The following is a 14997-nucleotide window of genomic DNA, read 5'->3' as shown; positions in this document are numbered from 1 at the left end:
CGAACCTCAATTTTTGAGACGTCCTAGAAGCTTCTCTGAGACATAGGAAGATACCAGTTTTATAAATGGCACAACCAACGTGTGGACCCTATTATAGATTTTAGAGCCCAGGACCTCCAAGTTACACCTCTGATCTCTCCATAGACCAATAGGTTTACATGACCATTCTAAAAAGTAGATCTATCTACAGACCCATAGTCAACAATTTACCCAAAACCATCCATGACCAAAACCACTTTGTCCATTCAGCTTTTGCCAGAAACAACACCAATCATTACTGAAGCCCCATCCAAGGTCCTAGTTTATATTACATTCATGGGAGTGTGACTGTAGAGGATGCGGAGGTCCCAGTCATCATTGAGCCTCGGAGCCTGAGAAGGTCTGAAGTATCTCCGAGGCCAGGTGCTTCATAGTACACTTCTACTCCAACATATTCTCCATTGGCACTATTGGTTAAAAATTGAACTAGCCAAAAAAGGAAAACTCCATGGGAAAACAATAATGATCTTTTTCGAGTAAACACATGATAGTTACCACGACGCGCGTTTCACATCAATGGTTCCTCCTAAAGTATAAACTGTATAGTGAATGAGTAGATCCCTGTGTTTTTATGTATCAGCGCAACCAATGGGCTGCGTCAATGTCGGTCAGCTGTGTGCTGCGCTCACGTGGGTTATCTATGCCACTATTACATTTATTGCACTAGCACTTTATTCATTCTATACTATGTGACACTATCTGGGGTAGTCTAGCATCTTCATACTAAATGTTGTTTCAGTGCCCTTCTAATGATTTATTTTGCATTGCATCCACTTCATGTAGTAATCTGTATACTGTTTAACATTATACCATTAAGGGTAGCTATGTTGTGTCCTGTGACAGCTTTCAGCTGTCTTTTTCACACAGTTCTGAGCCACCTGGCATACATTTGTTCATGTGGGCCATAATATATCTCATTGTTTTGCATATTTTTTGTAATATTTATATATGCTTTTGAGCACATTATTTGAAGGGCACAGAAATGTGCTGGATAATTACCACATTGATCAGTCTCGGCAGCTATCCTTTTTACTTTTTTTAATTGTGTTTTATTGTCTGTGTATTTGTACTAAATAAAGAACATTTTTGTTTTCCTATGGAGTTTTCCTTTCTTGTCTAGATTGTTGTGTTATCTAACTCCAAGACATTATCATTTTTTGGACCTCATTTAGTTAAAAAAAATGACCTTAGATATTGGTAATTGTACAGGAGGAGGAGTAGGTGAGCTGTGATATCACCTATTGTGAATGGTGGATCCTGTGTTATCTACTGTATATAGAGGTGTTATCAGTCATTGTACAGGAGGAGGAGGTGAGCTGTGACATCACCTATTGTGAATGGTGGATCCTGTGTTATCTACTGTATATAGAGGTGTTATCAGTCATTGTACAGGAAGAGGAGGTGAGCTGCGACATCACCTATTGTGAGTGGTGGATCCTGTGTTATCTACTGTATATAGAGGTGTTATCAGTCATTGTACAGGAGGAGGAGGTGAGATGTAACATCACCTATTGTGAATGGTGGATCCTGTGTTATCTACTGTATATAGAGGTGTTATCAGTCATTGTGCAGGAGGAGGAGGTGAGCTGTGACATCACCTATTGTGAATGGCGGATCCTGTGCTATCTACTGTATATAGCGGTGTTATCAGTCATTGTACAGGATGAGGTGAGCTGTGACATCACCTATTGTGAATGATGGATCCTGTGTTATCTACTGTATATAGAGGTGTTATCAGTCATTGTACCGGAGGAGGAGGTGAGCTGTGACATCACCTATTGTGAATGGTGGATCCTGTGTTATCTACTGTATATAGAGGTGTTATCAGTCATTGTACGGGAGGAGGAGGTGAGCTGTGACATCATCTATTGTGAATGGTGGATCCTGTGTTATCTACTGTATATAGAGGTGTTATCAGTCATTGTACGGGAGGAGGAGGTGAGCTGTGACATCATCTATTGTGAATGGTGGATCCTGTGTTATCTACTGTACATAGAGGTGTTATCTGTCATTGTAATCCTGCCAATGATGATAAAGAACCTTTGTAAATTCTTCGTGAAAGGAATGAATTTATGAGTCTAAAAAAGTGCCAGTCGACACTAAAAATTACAATTTTTTGCTAATTTTGTTTTTAAATAAGAAAAAATACATGTAACCTGAAACTTATTTTTAGTCTTTTATTAGATTCCAATTTTTGTAGGTAAGAGTCTGATACGTAGAACCTGCACCTATCAGGTATTTATGGAATCCTGTGGTTGTAAATACTTTTATGCCCAAAACTGACAAAAGTATTCTCAGAGTGATACCTTTATTGGCAAATCAGAAAAAAAACACATTTGCAGCTTTCAGAGCACAGAGGCTCCTTCTTCTGGCAGGTTGCTCTGTGCTATGAAAGCTGCAAATATATTTTTTTCTGATTTGCCAAAAAAGTATCACTCTGAGAATACTTTTGTCAGTTTTGGACATAAAAGTATTTGCATTGATTTTTCTGGCTAGCACGATATCACAATAGAATTAATTTGATATTGTATGTAATGGTATCCTATGGATAGATTTTAAGATGGGTCTACCCATTTAAATGACCAACATGTTTTATGACGCCGTTTTTCGAAACTCTCAACAACTTTTCTGTCCACCACACTTGTCCGTTCTTCGCGCAGTATCTCATTAAGCGTGGCTTTGTGCAGAAAAAAATGTCGAAGGAGCTTGGATTTCTTTATTTCCAGCAGTCGGGACCCCAAAATTATTGCAATATGCTATTGATTTCTTAGGTATAAAAAAAAACCACTTTAGCATGTTTTTATAGTTAAACCTGTTTATGATTGTAATTACATTCGTTCACACTCGGTTCCCTTTGTGCAAACACCCCCACATATCATGCGTTGGTGGAAATGGTCACGTCCCCGTGTCGTCGCGCAACAGTATTTGGTAAATGTTTCCATTAACCGTTCCTAGATGTTAACGTGTTGATTATAAATGTATATATTTATATGCACATGTAATTATCTCTCGGAATAAAGTCTGACTGAGACGGAACCGTATCTTCTAAATTATGTACATTTTTAATGTCTTCATCTTGTGTACATTAAGAAACGCTTTTTTTTTTCATTACGGGGATAACAGCCGACCATTGATTTTCAAGTATTTGAGTCAATTTAAATTCTTGGGAAAGCTATAATTTGCACATATCGATGGAAGAAGGAAGCTTATTTTGCATAGTGTTTTATCAAAGGTCATTCGGCTATATCACTTTGCAGAAGAAGAAAAAACATTTATGTTCTGTGTCTAACTTGACCCTTGCACTCGTATGTCAGAAAACTGAAATATGCAATTTTCGGGACGGAGATGGACATTGCCGGAGCGCGGCGTTTAATCCTTTTTATTTACTTTAAGGTTTCTGTAATTGGAGGCTGCTTATCCTACATAAGATAGCGCTAATCTTGAGTGCCCTTGGACACAGGGCATTATTCCGGTTTTATATAATTTATTATCAGTCATACGCTCAGAACGCCAGGGGGGCGATTGTCCAATATGGAGGAAGGAAGAGGGAAATATTCATGAGAAATAAGGGTGTTGGTTGGAAATAGCAACTGAAATGGTGCCAAGCAGAGATATAAAAAATCATTGGTGCCACCGAACTGGGGCCCAAGAGGTAAGAGGGTCATTACCGTCTACAAAGCAGTTAGAATTGTGGAGCTGTTGGGCTACAAAGGACCCAGATATTGTTATTGCACAGAGGCCCTCTTTTGTCTGTGCCCCCCAGTGGTGCAGAGGTGTTAAGTCCATCCATGTCCTGATGCATGAGCCCCTCGGCCGCACGTGAAGACCCCATTCATATAAATGGCAGATAGAAAAGGGGCCGTGCTGTAGATTTTGCATTGGGGTCCATGAGTTTACAGCTAGACTTTTGTATGTACAGGTTAAAGGGATTATCCACTTTCTACAAAGTGTCCCCCATAAAGAACATAAAAAGAGAAGCTTATCAGATTCTCTCTGGATCCAGCACCAGATCCCTGGTGCCGTGATGAGAGCAGTTATCCATAAATGTAAGTGCTCTAGCCACGCACTGAGCTAGAGCGTTTACATACAAGAGTGGTGACATGGTGCAAGCAGTGATTGGCCACCACGATCGCTCTGATCTTGCAGTTAAACAGGTGTTGGATTGTCAAAATGTATGACCAATGCATGTGAGCATGCTCTGAGACAACTTGGTGGTTAAATGGTGGTTTAGTGATTAAGCTTTATAAATCCATAGGCGCAAATAAAATCAGAGAAACCAATAGCCTCTAGGAAGTTAATTTTCCTTTGACTTCAAACGGTTTATCTGTATTATCATGAGAGGCATTTAGAAGTCGGTTTTGCTTGTGGCGGTGTTGACATTAATTGCCACACAGTGGTTGATGATAAGTTCGGCAGATCGGTATATATAATTTTTCTGTCTAAAACTCTTTTTTCTATTTTTTACTCCACCCATCCTCTTTTTTTAAAAAAAAGTTGAAATTATTTGCACCACTAACTACACCCAATTTTACATCTACTTTTAAAAAGTGCCAAAAGCAGAGTATAATAGCAAACAGCATAAGTGTGCCAAATGTTTAAAATGCTTTGACACATTCCACCTTCCTTTTTTCTCAATTTTTTAATTCTGCATAATTCCATACAAACACGTCGTCTCTATAAATATCATTGTGTACACAAGACAAATCATAAAAAATCTATTAGTTTTTAGTGAAAGATCTTATAGAAAATAAGCCCAGAAGACAAGATGTTGGCTCCTCTTAATTAGCATTCTGCCAGCACTATTGGTGCTGGAACTTTTTTTAATCTCTCTCTTCCATACATTTATTGTTCCAGCCATTATCCAGTGATTTGCCTGCCATGAACAGAAAGTATGTATTATTGATGTTATGCAAATTGAAAGACAGCAGAGAAAGGAGAAAAAGACAAAGACCTTCCCCACTTCCTATAAAGAGACAAAGACCTTCCCTGACTTCCTATAAAGAGACAAAGACCTTCCCTCACTTCCTATAAAGAGAAAAATAACTGCTTTCACTTCCTGTAAAGAGAGTAAGACTGGCCCTCAATTCCTGTAGAGAGACAAAGACCCACCCTCACTTCCTGTAGAGAGTCAAAGATCAGCTCTCAATTTCTGTAGAGAGATAAAGACCCTCCTTCATTTCCAGTAGAGAGACAAAGACCTGCCCTCTTCCTGTACAGAGTAAAAGACTAGCCCTCAATTTATGTAGAGAGATAGAGACCCCCTTCACTTCCTGTCAAGAGACAAAGACTGACCCTCACTTTTTATAGAGCAACAAAGACCCTACTCAACTTCCTGTAGAGAGGCAAAGACCCTCCTCAACTTTCTGTAGAGAGACAAAGACCCTCCTCAACTTTCTGTAGAGAGGCAAAGACCCTCCTCAACTTCCTGTAGAGAGGCAAAGACCTCCCCTCACTTCCTGTAGAGAGACAAAGACCCTCCTTAACTTTCTGTAGAGAGGCAAAGACCTCCCCTCACTTCCTGTAGAGAGATAAAGACCACACCTCACTTCCTGTAGAGAGATAAAGACCGCCCCTCACTTCCTGTAGAGAGACAAAGACCCACTCACTTCCTGTAGAGAGATAAAGACCGCCCCTCACTTCCTGTAGAGAGACAAAGACCCACTCACTTCCTGTAGAGAGATAAAGACCGCCCCTCACTTCCTGTAGAGAGACAAAGACCCACTCACTTCCCGTAGAGAGATAAAGACCTCCCCTAACTTCCTGTAGAGAGACAAAGACTGGCTCTCCAATTACTATAGAGAGACAATGACCCTCTTCCATTTACTGTAGAGAGGCAAAAACATGTCTCCATTTCCTGTGAAAAGACAAAAACCCACTCACTCAGAGTCAAATCTAGCCCTCAACCTCTGTAGAGACATAAAGACCCTTCTCTACACCCTATAGAGAGACAAAATCTCTCCCCAACCTCTGTATAGGGACAAAAACCCACCTTGACTTGCTTCAAAGACAAAGGCTGGCCCGCCACTTCCTGTAGAGTGATGAATACCCTCCTCCACTTCCTGCAGAGAGGGAAAAAAAATCAATGACTTCCTGAAGACAAAGACCTGCCCTCATTTCCTGTTGACCGGTAAAATCTCTCCTGGCATCTTTACTGCTAAAGATGGATTACACCTGACAACAGGCACAGGACAGCAACCTGAAATCAAGTTGTCTGAAAGTACATGGACCATATACAGAACCATGTTATGTTCTTCCACATCAATAAATGTTGATTTGACCACCCACAGTTCTCTATTTCAGAAAAAAATATTGCCAGTGGAAGCCGAGAAGACCGATCTACATCTAAAGAAAAGTTGTCTCCAAAACATAAACCACCACCAAGTCCCGACACGGGAGATGAGTCCTTCCAAGAAACTAACCATCCAAGAAAGCAACTGGTTATATATTCTTCAAATGAAGAGTGTAGCAAAATTCTCTCCTACAAAGAGGCAAAACAGATGACAACTCACCAAACGAATAATGAAGGTACGCACCAATATGATGTGATCACAGATAATTCTCACCTTCTTCTGGTTTATTAGACGGGATTAGAAAAACATGCACCATCTCTATAAGGGCTGTGTCTGGTGTTGTATCTCCGTCCCATTGAATGAGTGGTGCTATTTCTAGTAGAAAAGAGCTATGTCTTTCTGATCCTTGACAAATCCTTTCACGGTTTAATTAGGATTATTTTTCCACTTGATAGGCTTGATATTATCTAATTTCTGTCATACTGTACTCGTAAGTAACAGTTCATACTTTTCAGAACCCTCCAAAAGATAGTTCACCATTAGAGATGAGCAAATAGATTAGAGGTAAATTCAATTTTACCCCAAAAATTTGAATTTGCCATAACCCTAATTTTTTAAGATTTGCTTACAGTGAATTGTGCATAATGGTGGCTAAAGTGTCGGGAAAGGGGAGAAAAATAAATTGTTTTAAATTAAAGCATGCTCAACTGTCTCCGACTTTTTTCTGCACAACTCCTAACCTAGTCCTCCTGTCTTCTTAACGGTGCTATGAGTCCTTTTCTAAGTTACTTCTGTCCTCTTCTACAGTGACACGTAAAAGTTTGGGCACCCCTGGTCAAAATTACTGTTATTGTTAACAGTTAAGCAAGTTGAAGATACAGTCGTGTATTTATGTGGGGTGCTCACCAATCCATGAGTCCAGACCACCGTGACGTATTCGGCGCATGCCCCGTTCGTCTGCCTTCTATATTGTATGATGTCTCTTCCAGAAGACCCTCCCTGACACATTGTTTGAGGACAATTGCCAAAATGCTGGAAATTATTTCTAAATATTACTCTTGTAGTTAAAGGTTTGGTAGTCAGATAAGGTGCATTTTGAGGTGTTGAAGACCACTTTGAAGACAAAAGATGATTGGAGGCACCTTGAATAAGACTGGTGACACCTAGAAGAGGACATGAGGTATCTAGAGGACAGGTGGCACTTAGAAGAGGATAGGAGGCACCTAGAAGAGGACTGGTGGGTGGCACCTAGAAGAGGACAGGAGGAGCCTAGAATAGGACTGGTGGCACCTAGGAAAAGATAGGAGGCACCTAGAAGAGGACTGGTGGGTGGCACCTAGAAGAGGACAGGAGGAGCCTAGAATAGGACTGGTGGCACCTAGGAAAAGATAGGAGGCACTTAGAGGAGGACTGGTGGGTGGCACCTAGAAGAGGACAGGAGGAGCCTAGAATAGGACTGGTGGCACCTAGAAGAAGATAGGAGGCACCTAGAAAAGAACTGGTGGGTGGCACCTAGAAGAGGACAGGAGGAGCCTAGAATAGGTCTGGTGGCACCTAGAAAAAGATAGGAGGCACCTAGAAGAGGACTGGTGGGTGGCACCTAGAAGAGGACAGGAGGAGCCTAGAATAGGGCTGGTGGCACCTAGAACTGATGGCGTCTAGGAATGGTGGCACCTAGAAAAGGTAAGGACTGGGAGCAGTGAATATACATTCTATTACAAAAATAACTCTACATCTACATCTGGAGAGTCCTCCAAGTAAAGTAAGGCAAATTGCATTTGCATAGTTTAAATTTCGCATGAATTGAATTTTTTGGCCAAATTGGAGCAAATCTGTTATTTTTAAATTGGGCTAGCATCTGAACTAAAAGAAAAAGGCCATCCATTGTAAAGAAAAAACATACACATACTCACCTTCCATGCCTCTGTCATTCCTTTGTTGCGCTGTTCAGGTTTCCCGTCAGTTTCATCACTTCCTCTTCTATCTGGGATGATGTGTAACCACTGCAGCCAATCAGTCAATCAGTGGTTGACAATCCCTTTGTTCAGTTCTTTTCTTTTTTTTTTTAAACCCCTATAATCTGCAGGATTTCACCTGCTTCTCTTTGAGTGGAAAGCATATGTCTGCAGGAAAAGGACTAGAGCAATGACCTCAGTGGTCTGTAGCTTGTTTTCACAATCACTAATGATCTCTCGGAAATATGCAGCCATAGATTTTCTTTCTAGACTATAGAAACTACCTAGGTTAGCTAGTAACCTAAAGGGTTTGTCCAAAGCTATAATATTCATGACCAACCCTCGAGAGGTCATTAAAATCAGATCAGATGATTGAAAGTACAAAATCTAGCACCCCAACCTATCCAAAGAATCGGTCATCGGAATCGGTCATCCTAGTCCAGGATAACTTTTCTAGAGCTTCAGAACAACAATGCTAATTTTGTAGTGGTCTTATCTCCACCATGTGCCATTTAGAGAACTACTGTTTTTTTTTAATTAAAAAAAAAAGGCCCCCTCGAGCAACAATCCTGAACATGGTGGCTATTTTTGCAGTGCTTATAGGGTGGTGCTTAAAAGTGTGTGATCACTTCAGAATTTTCCTTATTATCTTTGTACGTTTGACCTAAAACAACATCAAACTTTCACAAAAGTCCTAAAAGTAGATAAAGAACCAAAATCAAACAGGTGAGTAAAAATCAACAACTCTTCTTCAGAGGTCTTCAGAAATCTCTTTTGCTTGTGCACCGATACTCTTCTACAAACATGTGCTGCGAAGATCAGCGAATTCCTGTTCTTTAAATCAAACAGGTCACCCACTCACACCTGAATGTCATCCCATTGATTGAAAACACCAAAGTCTAATTTCACCTTCAAAATGATCCTTTATTGCTCAAGGTTCACATAATTTTGCCACTCATAGACATGTAAATAATGGATAATTTCCATGGCAAAGTCTAATATTATGGATGATTCCTTTCTTGCTGTCTTGTTTGTGAAAATCTAATGTGGTTTTAGATCAAATTTACATGGAAAATTCTGAATGTTTCGCAAACTTCCATACACCTTCTGTAGCTACACCTCTAGATTTTCTTACATACATTGTGCTCTTTTAGCAACATTTGCTATTTTTCAAAGCTGATTCCCATAACCTGAATTCCTCAGTTGTATAAGTCGCTTTTAACGAAAGGAGAAGATCGTGAACTTTACCAGTTTTTTATTACTCTTTGCGGTAAACTTATTTTCTCACCAGTTATGGAAATGCATAGATGCCTAATTGTCGTGATCAATTATTTATCTCAACTTCCACTCTAAAAACAAGCTAAAAAGGCCCACATATGCAGATTTCATAAAACGCGCTGCCTCCATTAGTAAAGTTCATGCTGTATGGCTTGATGAGGTTTTAAAAGCATCTCTGCAACCCATCACAACTCTGCGCGCCGCAATGCTATTATTAAAACATTGAGCCTTGTTGGAGGGTCCCGATGCAAAATAAAAATGTCAAATCTTAAGATGATCTATTCTATCTCAGATTCCCAGGGGACAGGGACGCTCCCGGTGCATGCAAATTTAATGCAAAAATGTATATGAATAATAGAACCTGCAGACATCTCACCTTCGAAAATGTATCAAAGTTCTTCTTTTGATCTTAAAATGGACCCGTCACCTCTCCTGACATGTCTGATGTGAAAAATATTTGCATTTCATATGATAAAACGATTCTGCAATATGTCCTCTTAAAATTCAGTGTTGTTACGGCCCTCCGTTATTCTTCCTGGAAATATAAATATGCAAATAGCATCTCATATTTAAATTACTGGCAAGGCTTGTAAATCTCCTTATGTCAGCTTGGCTCTGCCCACAAGGAGAAATGTCCACCCTCAGTCCTCATGGAAAGGTATGAAGACATTAATTCACAATAGGTGATGTCACAGCTCACCTCCTCCTCCTGTACAATGACTGATAACACCTCTATATACAGTAGATAACACAGGATCCACGCTTCATAATAGGTGATGTCACAGCTCACCTCCTCCTCCTGTACAATGACTGATAACACCTCTATATACAGTAGATAACACAGGATCCACCATTCACAATAGCTGATATCACAGCTCACCTCCTCCTCCTGTACAATAACTGATAACACCTCTATATACAGTAGATAACACAGGATCCACCATTCACAATAGGTGATGTCACAGCTCACCTCCTCCTCCTGTAGAATGACTGATAACACCTCTATATACAGTAGATAACACAGGATCCACCATTCACAATAGGTGATGTCACAGCTCACCTCCTCCTCCTGTACAATGACTGATAACACCTCTATATACAGAGATAACACAGGATCCACCATTCACAATAGGTGATGTCACAGCTCACCTCCTCCTCCTCCTGTACAATGACTGATAACACCTCTATATACAGTAGATAACACAGGATCTACCATTCACAATGGCTGATATCACAGCTCACCTCCTCCTCATGTACAATGACTGATAACACCTCTATATACAGTAGATAACACAGGATCCACCATTCACAATAGCTGCTATCACAGCTCACCTCCTCCTCCTGTACAATGACTGATAACACCTCTATATACAGTAGATAACACAGGATCCACCATTCACAATAGGTGATGTCACAGCTCACCTCCTCCTCCTGTACAATGACTGATGACACCTCTATATACAGTAGATAACACAGGATTCACCATTCACAATAGGTGATGTCACAGCTCACCTCCTCCTCCTGTACAATGACTGATGACACCTCTATATACAGTAGATAACACAGGATCCACCATTCACAATAGGTGATGTCACAGCTCACCTCCTCCTCCTGTACAATGACTGAAAACACCTCTATATACAGTAGATAACACAGGATCCACCATTCACAATAGGTGATGTCACAGCTCACCTCCTCCTCCTGTACAATGACTGATGACACCTCTATATACAGTAGATAACACAGGATCCACCATTCACAATAGGTGATGTCACAGCTCACCTCCTCCTGTACAATGACTGATAACACCTCTATATACAGTAGATAACACAGGATCCACCATTCACAATAGGTGATGTCACAGCTCACCTCCTCCTCCTGTACAATGACTGATGACACCTCTATATACAGTAGATAACACAGGATCCACCATTCACAATAGGTGATGTCACAGCTCACCTCCTCCTCCTGTACAATGACTGATGACACCTCTATATACAGTAGATAACACAGGATCCACCATTCACAATAGGTGATGTCACAGCTCACCTCCTCCTCCTGTACAATGACTGATAACACCTCTATATACAGTAGATAACACAGGATCCACCATTCACAATAGGTGATGTCACAGCTCACCTCCTCCTCCTGTACAATGACTGATGACACCTCTATATACAGTAGATAACACAGGATCCACCATTCACAATAGGTGATGTCACAGCTCACCTCCTCCTCCTGTACAATGACTGATAACACCTCTATATACAGTAGATACCACAGGATCCACCATTCACAATAGGTGATGTCACAGCTCACCTCCTCCTCCTGTACAATGACTGATAACACCTCTATATACAGTAGATACCACAGGATCCACCATTCACAATAGGTGATGTCACAGCTCACCTCCTCCTCCTGTACAATGACTGATAACACCTCTATATACAGTAGATAACACAGGATCCACCATTCACAATAGGTGATGTCACAGCTCACCTCCTCCTCCTGTACAATGACTGATAACACCTCTATATACAGTAGATACCACAGGATCCACCATTCACAATAGGTGATGTCACAGCTCACCTCCTCCTCCTATACAATGACTGATAACACCTCTGTATACAGTAGATAACACAGGATCCACCATTCACAATAGGTGATGTCACAGCTCACCTCCTCCTCCTGTACAATGACTGATAACACCTCTATATACAGTAGATAACACAGGATCCACCATTCACAATAGGTGATGTCACAGCTCACCTCCTCCTCCTGTACAATGACTGATGACACCTCTATATACAGTAGATAACACAGGATCCACCATTCACAATAGGTGATGTCACAGCTCACCTCCTCCTCCTGTACAATGACTGATAACACCTCTATATACAGTAGATACCACAGGATCCACCATTCACAATAGGTGATGTCACAGCTCACCTCCTCCTCCTGTACAATGACTGATAACACCTCTATATACAGTAGATACCACAGGATCCACCATTCACAATAGGTGATGTCACAGCTCACCTCCTCCTCCTGTACAATGACTGATAACACCTCTATATACAGTAGATAACACAGGATCCACCATTCACAATAGGTGATGTCACAGCTCACCTCCTCCTCCTGTACAATGACTGATAACACCTCTATATACAGTAGATACCACAGGATCCACCATTCACAATAGGTGATGTCACAGCTCACCTCCTCCTCCTATACAATGACTGATAACACCTCTGTATACAGTAGATAACACAGGATCCACCATTCACAATAGGTGATGTCACAGCTCACCTCCTACTCCATCTATCACAATGTCCTTTGCACATGCTCATTAGAAACAAAAGATAGGGTCTAATTCTGTCTATTGCTGCTCATGTGCATGGGTAATTTTCTGGAAGTTGAGATGAAAAAAAAAAACATTGTTAAAAAAATGTTTAAAATATATATGTAACTCTTTCTTATGACAGCTTACTTATAAAACATATCAATGTTCATTACTAAGAAAACAATCAAATTTGTTTAGAATTTTTCAAAATTCCCAGATTGTCATAAATGTGAATTTTAGGGAGGTCAATTAGCGCAAATCCAGCAGGATAGAAAGGAGAGACCTCCGAGCGTAATGGCGAGCTTCTATTGATGGCAATTGAACGAATTCGATGCAAATCAAATTTCCAGTCTGAATTTGATCCCGATCTGCCAGTTTTGAATTTTTCAGTATTTGCTCATCTCTATTAGGTGTGTTTTATCAGAGAATGGGGATCTTGTTCCGTACCTCCCAAAGATTTCAATGGAGAGAGACAAACACAAGACTGACCAACACTCCATTCATTTCAATGGGCAAAAGCAAGTCAAAATCAATTTTTTATTATATGATGAGACCCCTAAAGTTATTTAGGACTTTTCCTCTGAACATGTCATGAGTAACTATAAAAGTAAAACCTCAGTAAAAAAAGTTATTCAACTTTTTAGGCCAATGAAACTTATTGGAACTCGTTACCGCCACCTAGTGTAAGCATGTGTTATGATTCCCACTTTGGAGAGATTACATGGGTACCATTGTTTTTTTAAATGGACATGCCCTTTAAATATCTTCTGTATGCGCTAACCGTGTGAGATCACCGTTAATACATGTAGTTGTATGCTATTCCTTACAGGGGAATGTGCATCTCTAATCCTGGCCTGCTTGTTCTGCCACTTCTGTGATTTCCTGCTTATGTTACCTACTGTGTGCGAGAATATGGTGACCACCCTGTGCTGCCCATCTAACAGGTACCGCCACACCACCGACGAGGAGCTACCTAACAATGACTGCAACTGCAGCTGTGACTTTGACTGCGGAATATTCGACATATGCCAAGAATCAAGCGAATGTTTGGAACTCGCCATGGAGATTTCGGAAGTTTGCTTTCACTGAGAGCGAATTGACTTTGCCGTCATGAATCTGTTTAAAAATGTATTTGGTTATTAAAAGTTTCCTTTTTTTTATCTTCCTCACTTTCTGCTTGGGTGATTTGTATTTAATTTTTCGTTCGTTTTACATGTGGATTACCTTTAAGGAGAATAGAATATCAGATTGGACTGTTGTTATCTAAAACTCGCCACTAGAGGGAGCATTATATTCTATGTATGCAGTATGCTCCTAAGCTCCCTCTAGTGGTGGTTGCAGGCAGTTTTAGGTGAAAATTTGCGGCTCTAAATGAGAAAAATGGAGCGTTATAAATATATATTAATTAGTACAGTATCCTGGACCTATGTACATTAAAAGCAAATTGGTGTTCAAGAGAAAGTATCACAAGAAAGTTACTTCTTTTTCAAATTAGTTTTTGTTTTTAACATATTTTTACATTTTTTTTGCCATTTTTTCGTATCACAGTATGTATTAAAAAATAACAAATTAACAAAATATAGAAATCTTGCAACATTCCCACTAGGGCTATTTTAGCCTCATACTTCCTGTAGTTTACATAAGACTTCAGAATAATATAATCATCACAGTCAGGATTACATGGACAGTTTATACCTCTATCCACAGCTGATAACACAAGTTCCACCAATGCCAATAGGTGATGTCACAGCTCACCTCCTCCTCCTGTACAATGACTGATAAATCCTCTATATACAGTAGATAACACAGGATCCACCATTCACAATAGATGATGTTACAGCTCACCTCCTCCTCCTGTACAATGACTGATAAATCCTCTATATACAGTAGATAACACAGGATCCACCATTCACAATAGGTGATATCACAGCTCACCTCCTCCTCCTGTACAATGACTGATAACACCTCTATATACAGTAGATAACACAGGATCCACCATTCACAATAGGTGATATCACAGCTCACCTCCTCCTCCTGTACAATGACTGATAACACCTCTATATACAGTAGATAACACAGGATCCACCATTCA

The 14997-nt window shown here is 40.3% G+C and overlaps 1 protein-coding gene across 1 annotated transcript in view; it reads left to right on the top strand.

Annotated features, from left to right (window-relative positions):
* The window catches only part of MDFIC2 (MyoD family inhibitor domain containing 2), a 74260-nt gene extending 60257 nt beyond the window's left edge, over positions 1 to 14003 (top strand). The window contains exons 4-5 of the mRNA XM_077276141.1: positions 6340 to 6564; positions 13735 to 14003. Coding sequence (XP_077132256.1) covers positions 6340 to 6564; positions 13735 to 13994 — 485 coding nt within the window. The 3' untranslated portion in view covers positions 13995 to 14003. The remainder of the gene's footprint in view (positions 1 to 6339; positions 6565 to 13734) is intronic.
* Positions 14004 to 14997: the final 994 nt, after the last annotated feature.

Source organism: Ranitomeya variabilis, chromosome 8 (assembly GCF_051348905.1).
Source record: "Ranitomeya variabilis isolate aRanVar5 chromosome 8, aRanVar5.hap1, whole genome shotgun sequence".
Classification (NCBI taxonomy): domain Eukaryota; kingdom Metazoa; phylum Chordata; class Amphibia; order Anura; family Dendrobatidae; genus Ranitomeya; species Ranitomeya variabilis.
This window is presented reverse-complemented; position numbering and strand designations above follow the sequence as displayed.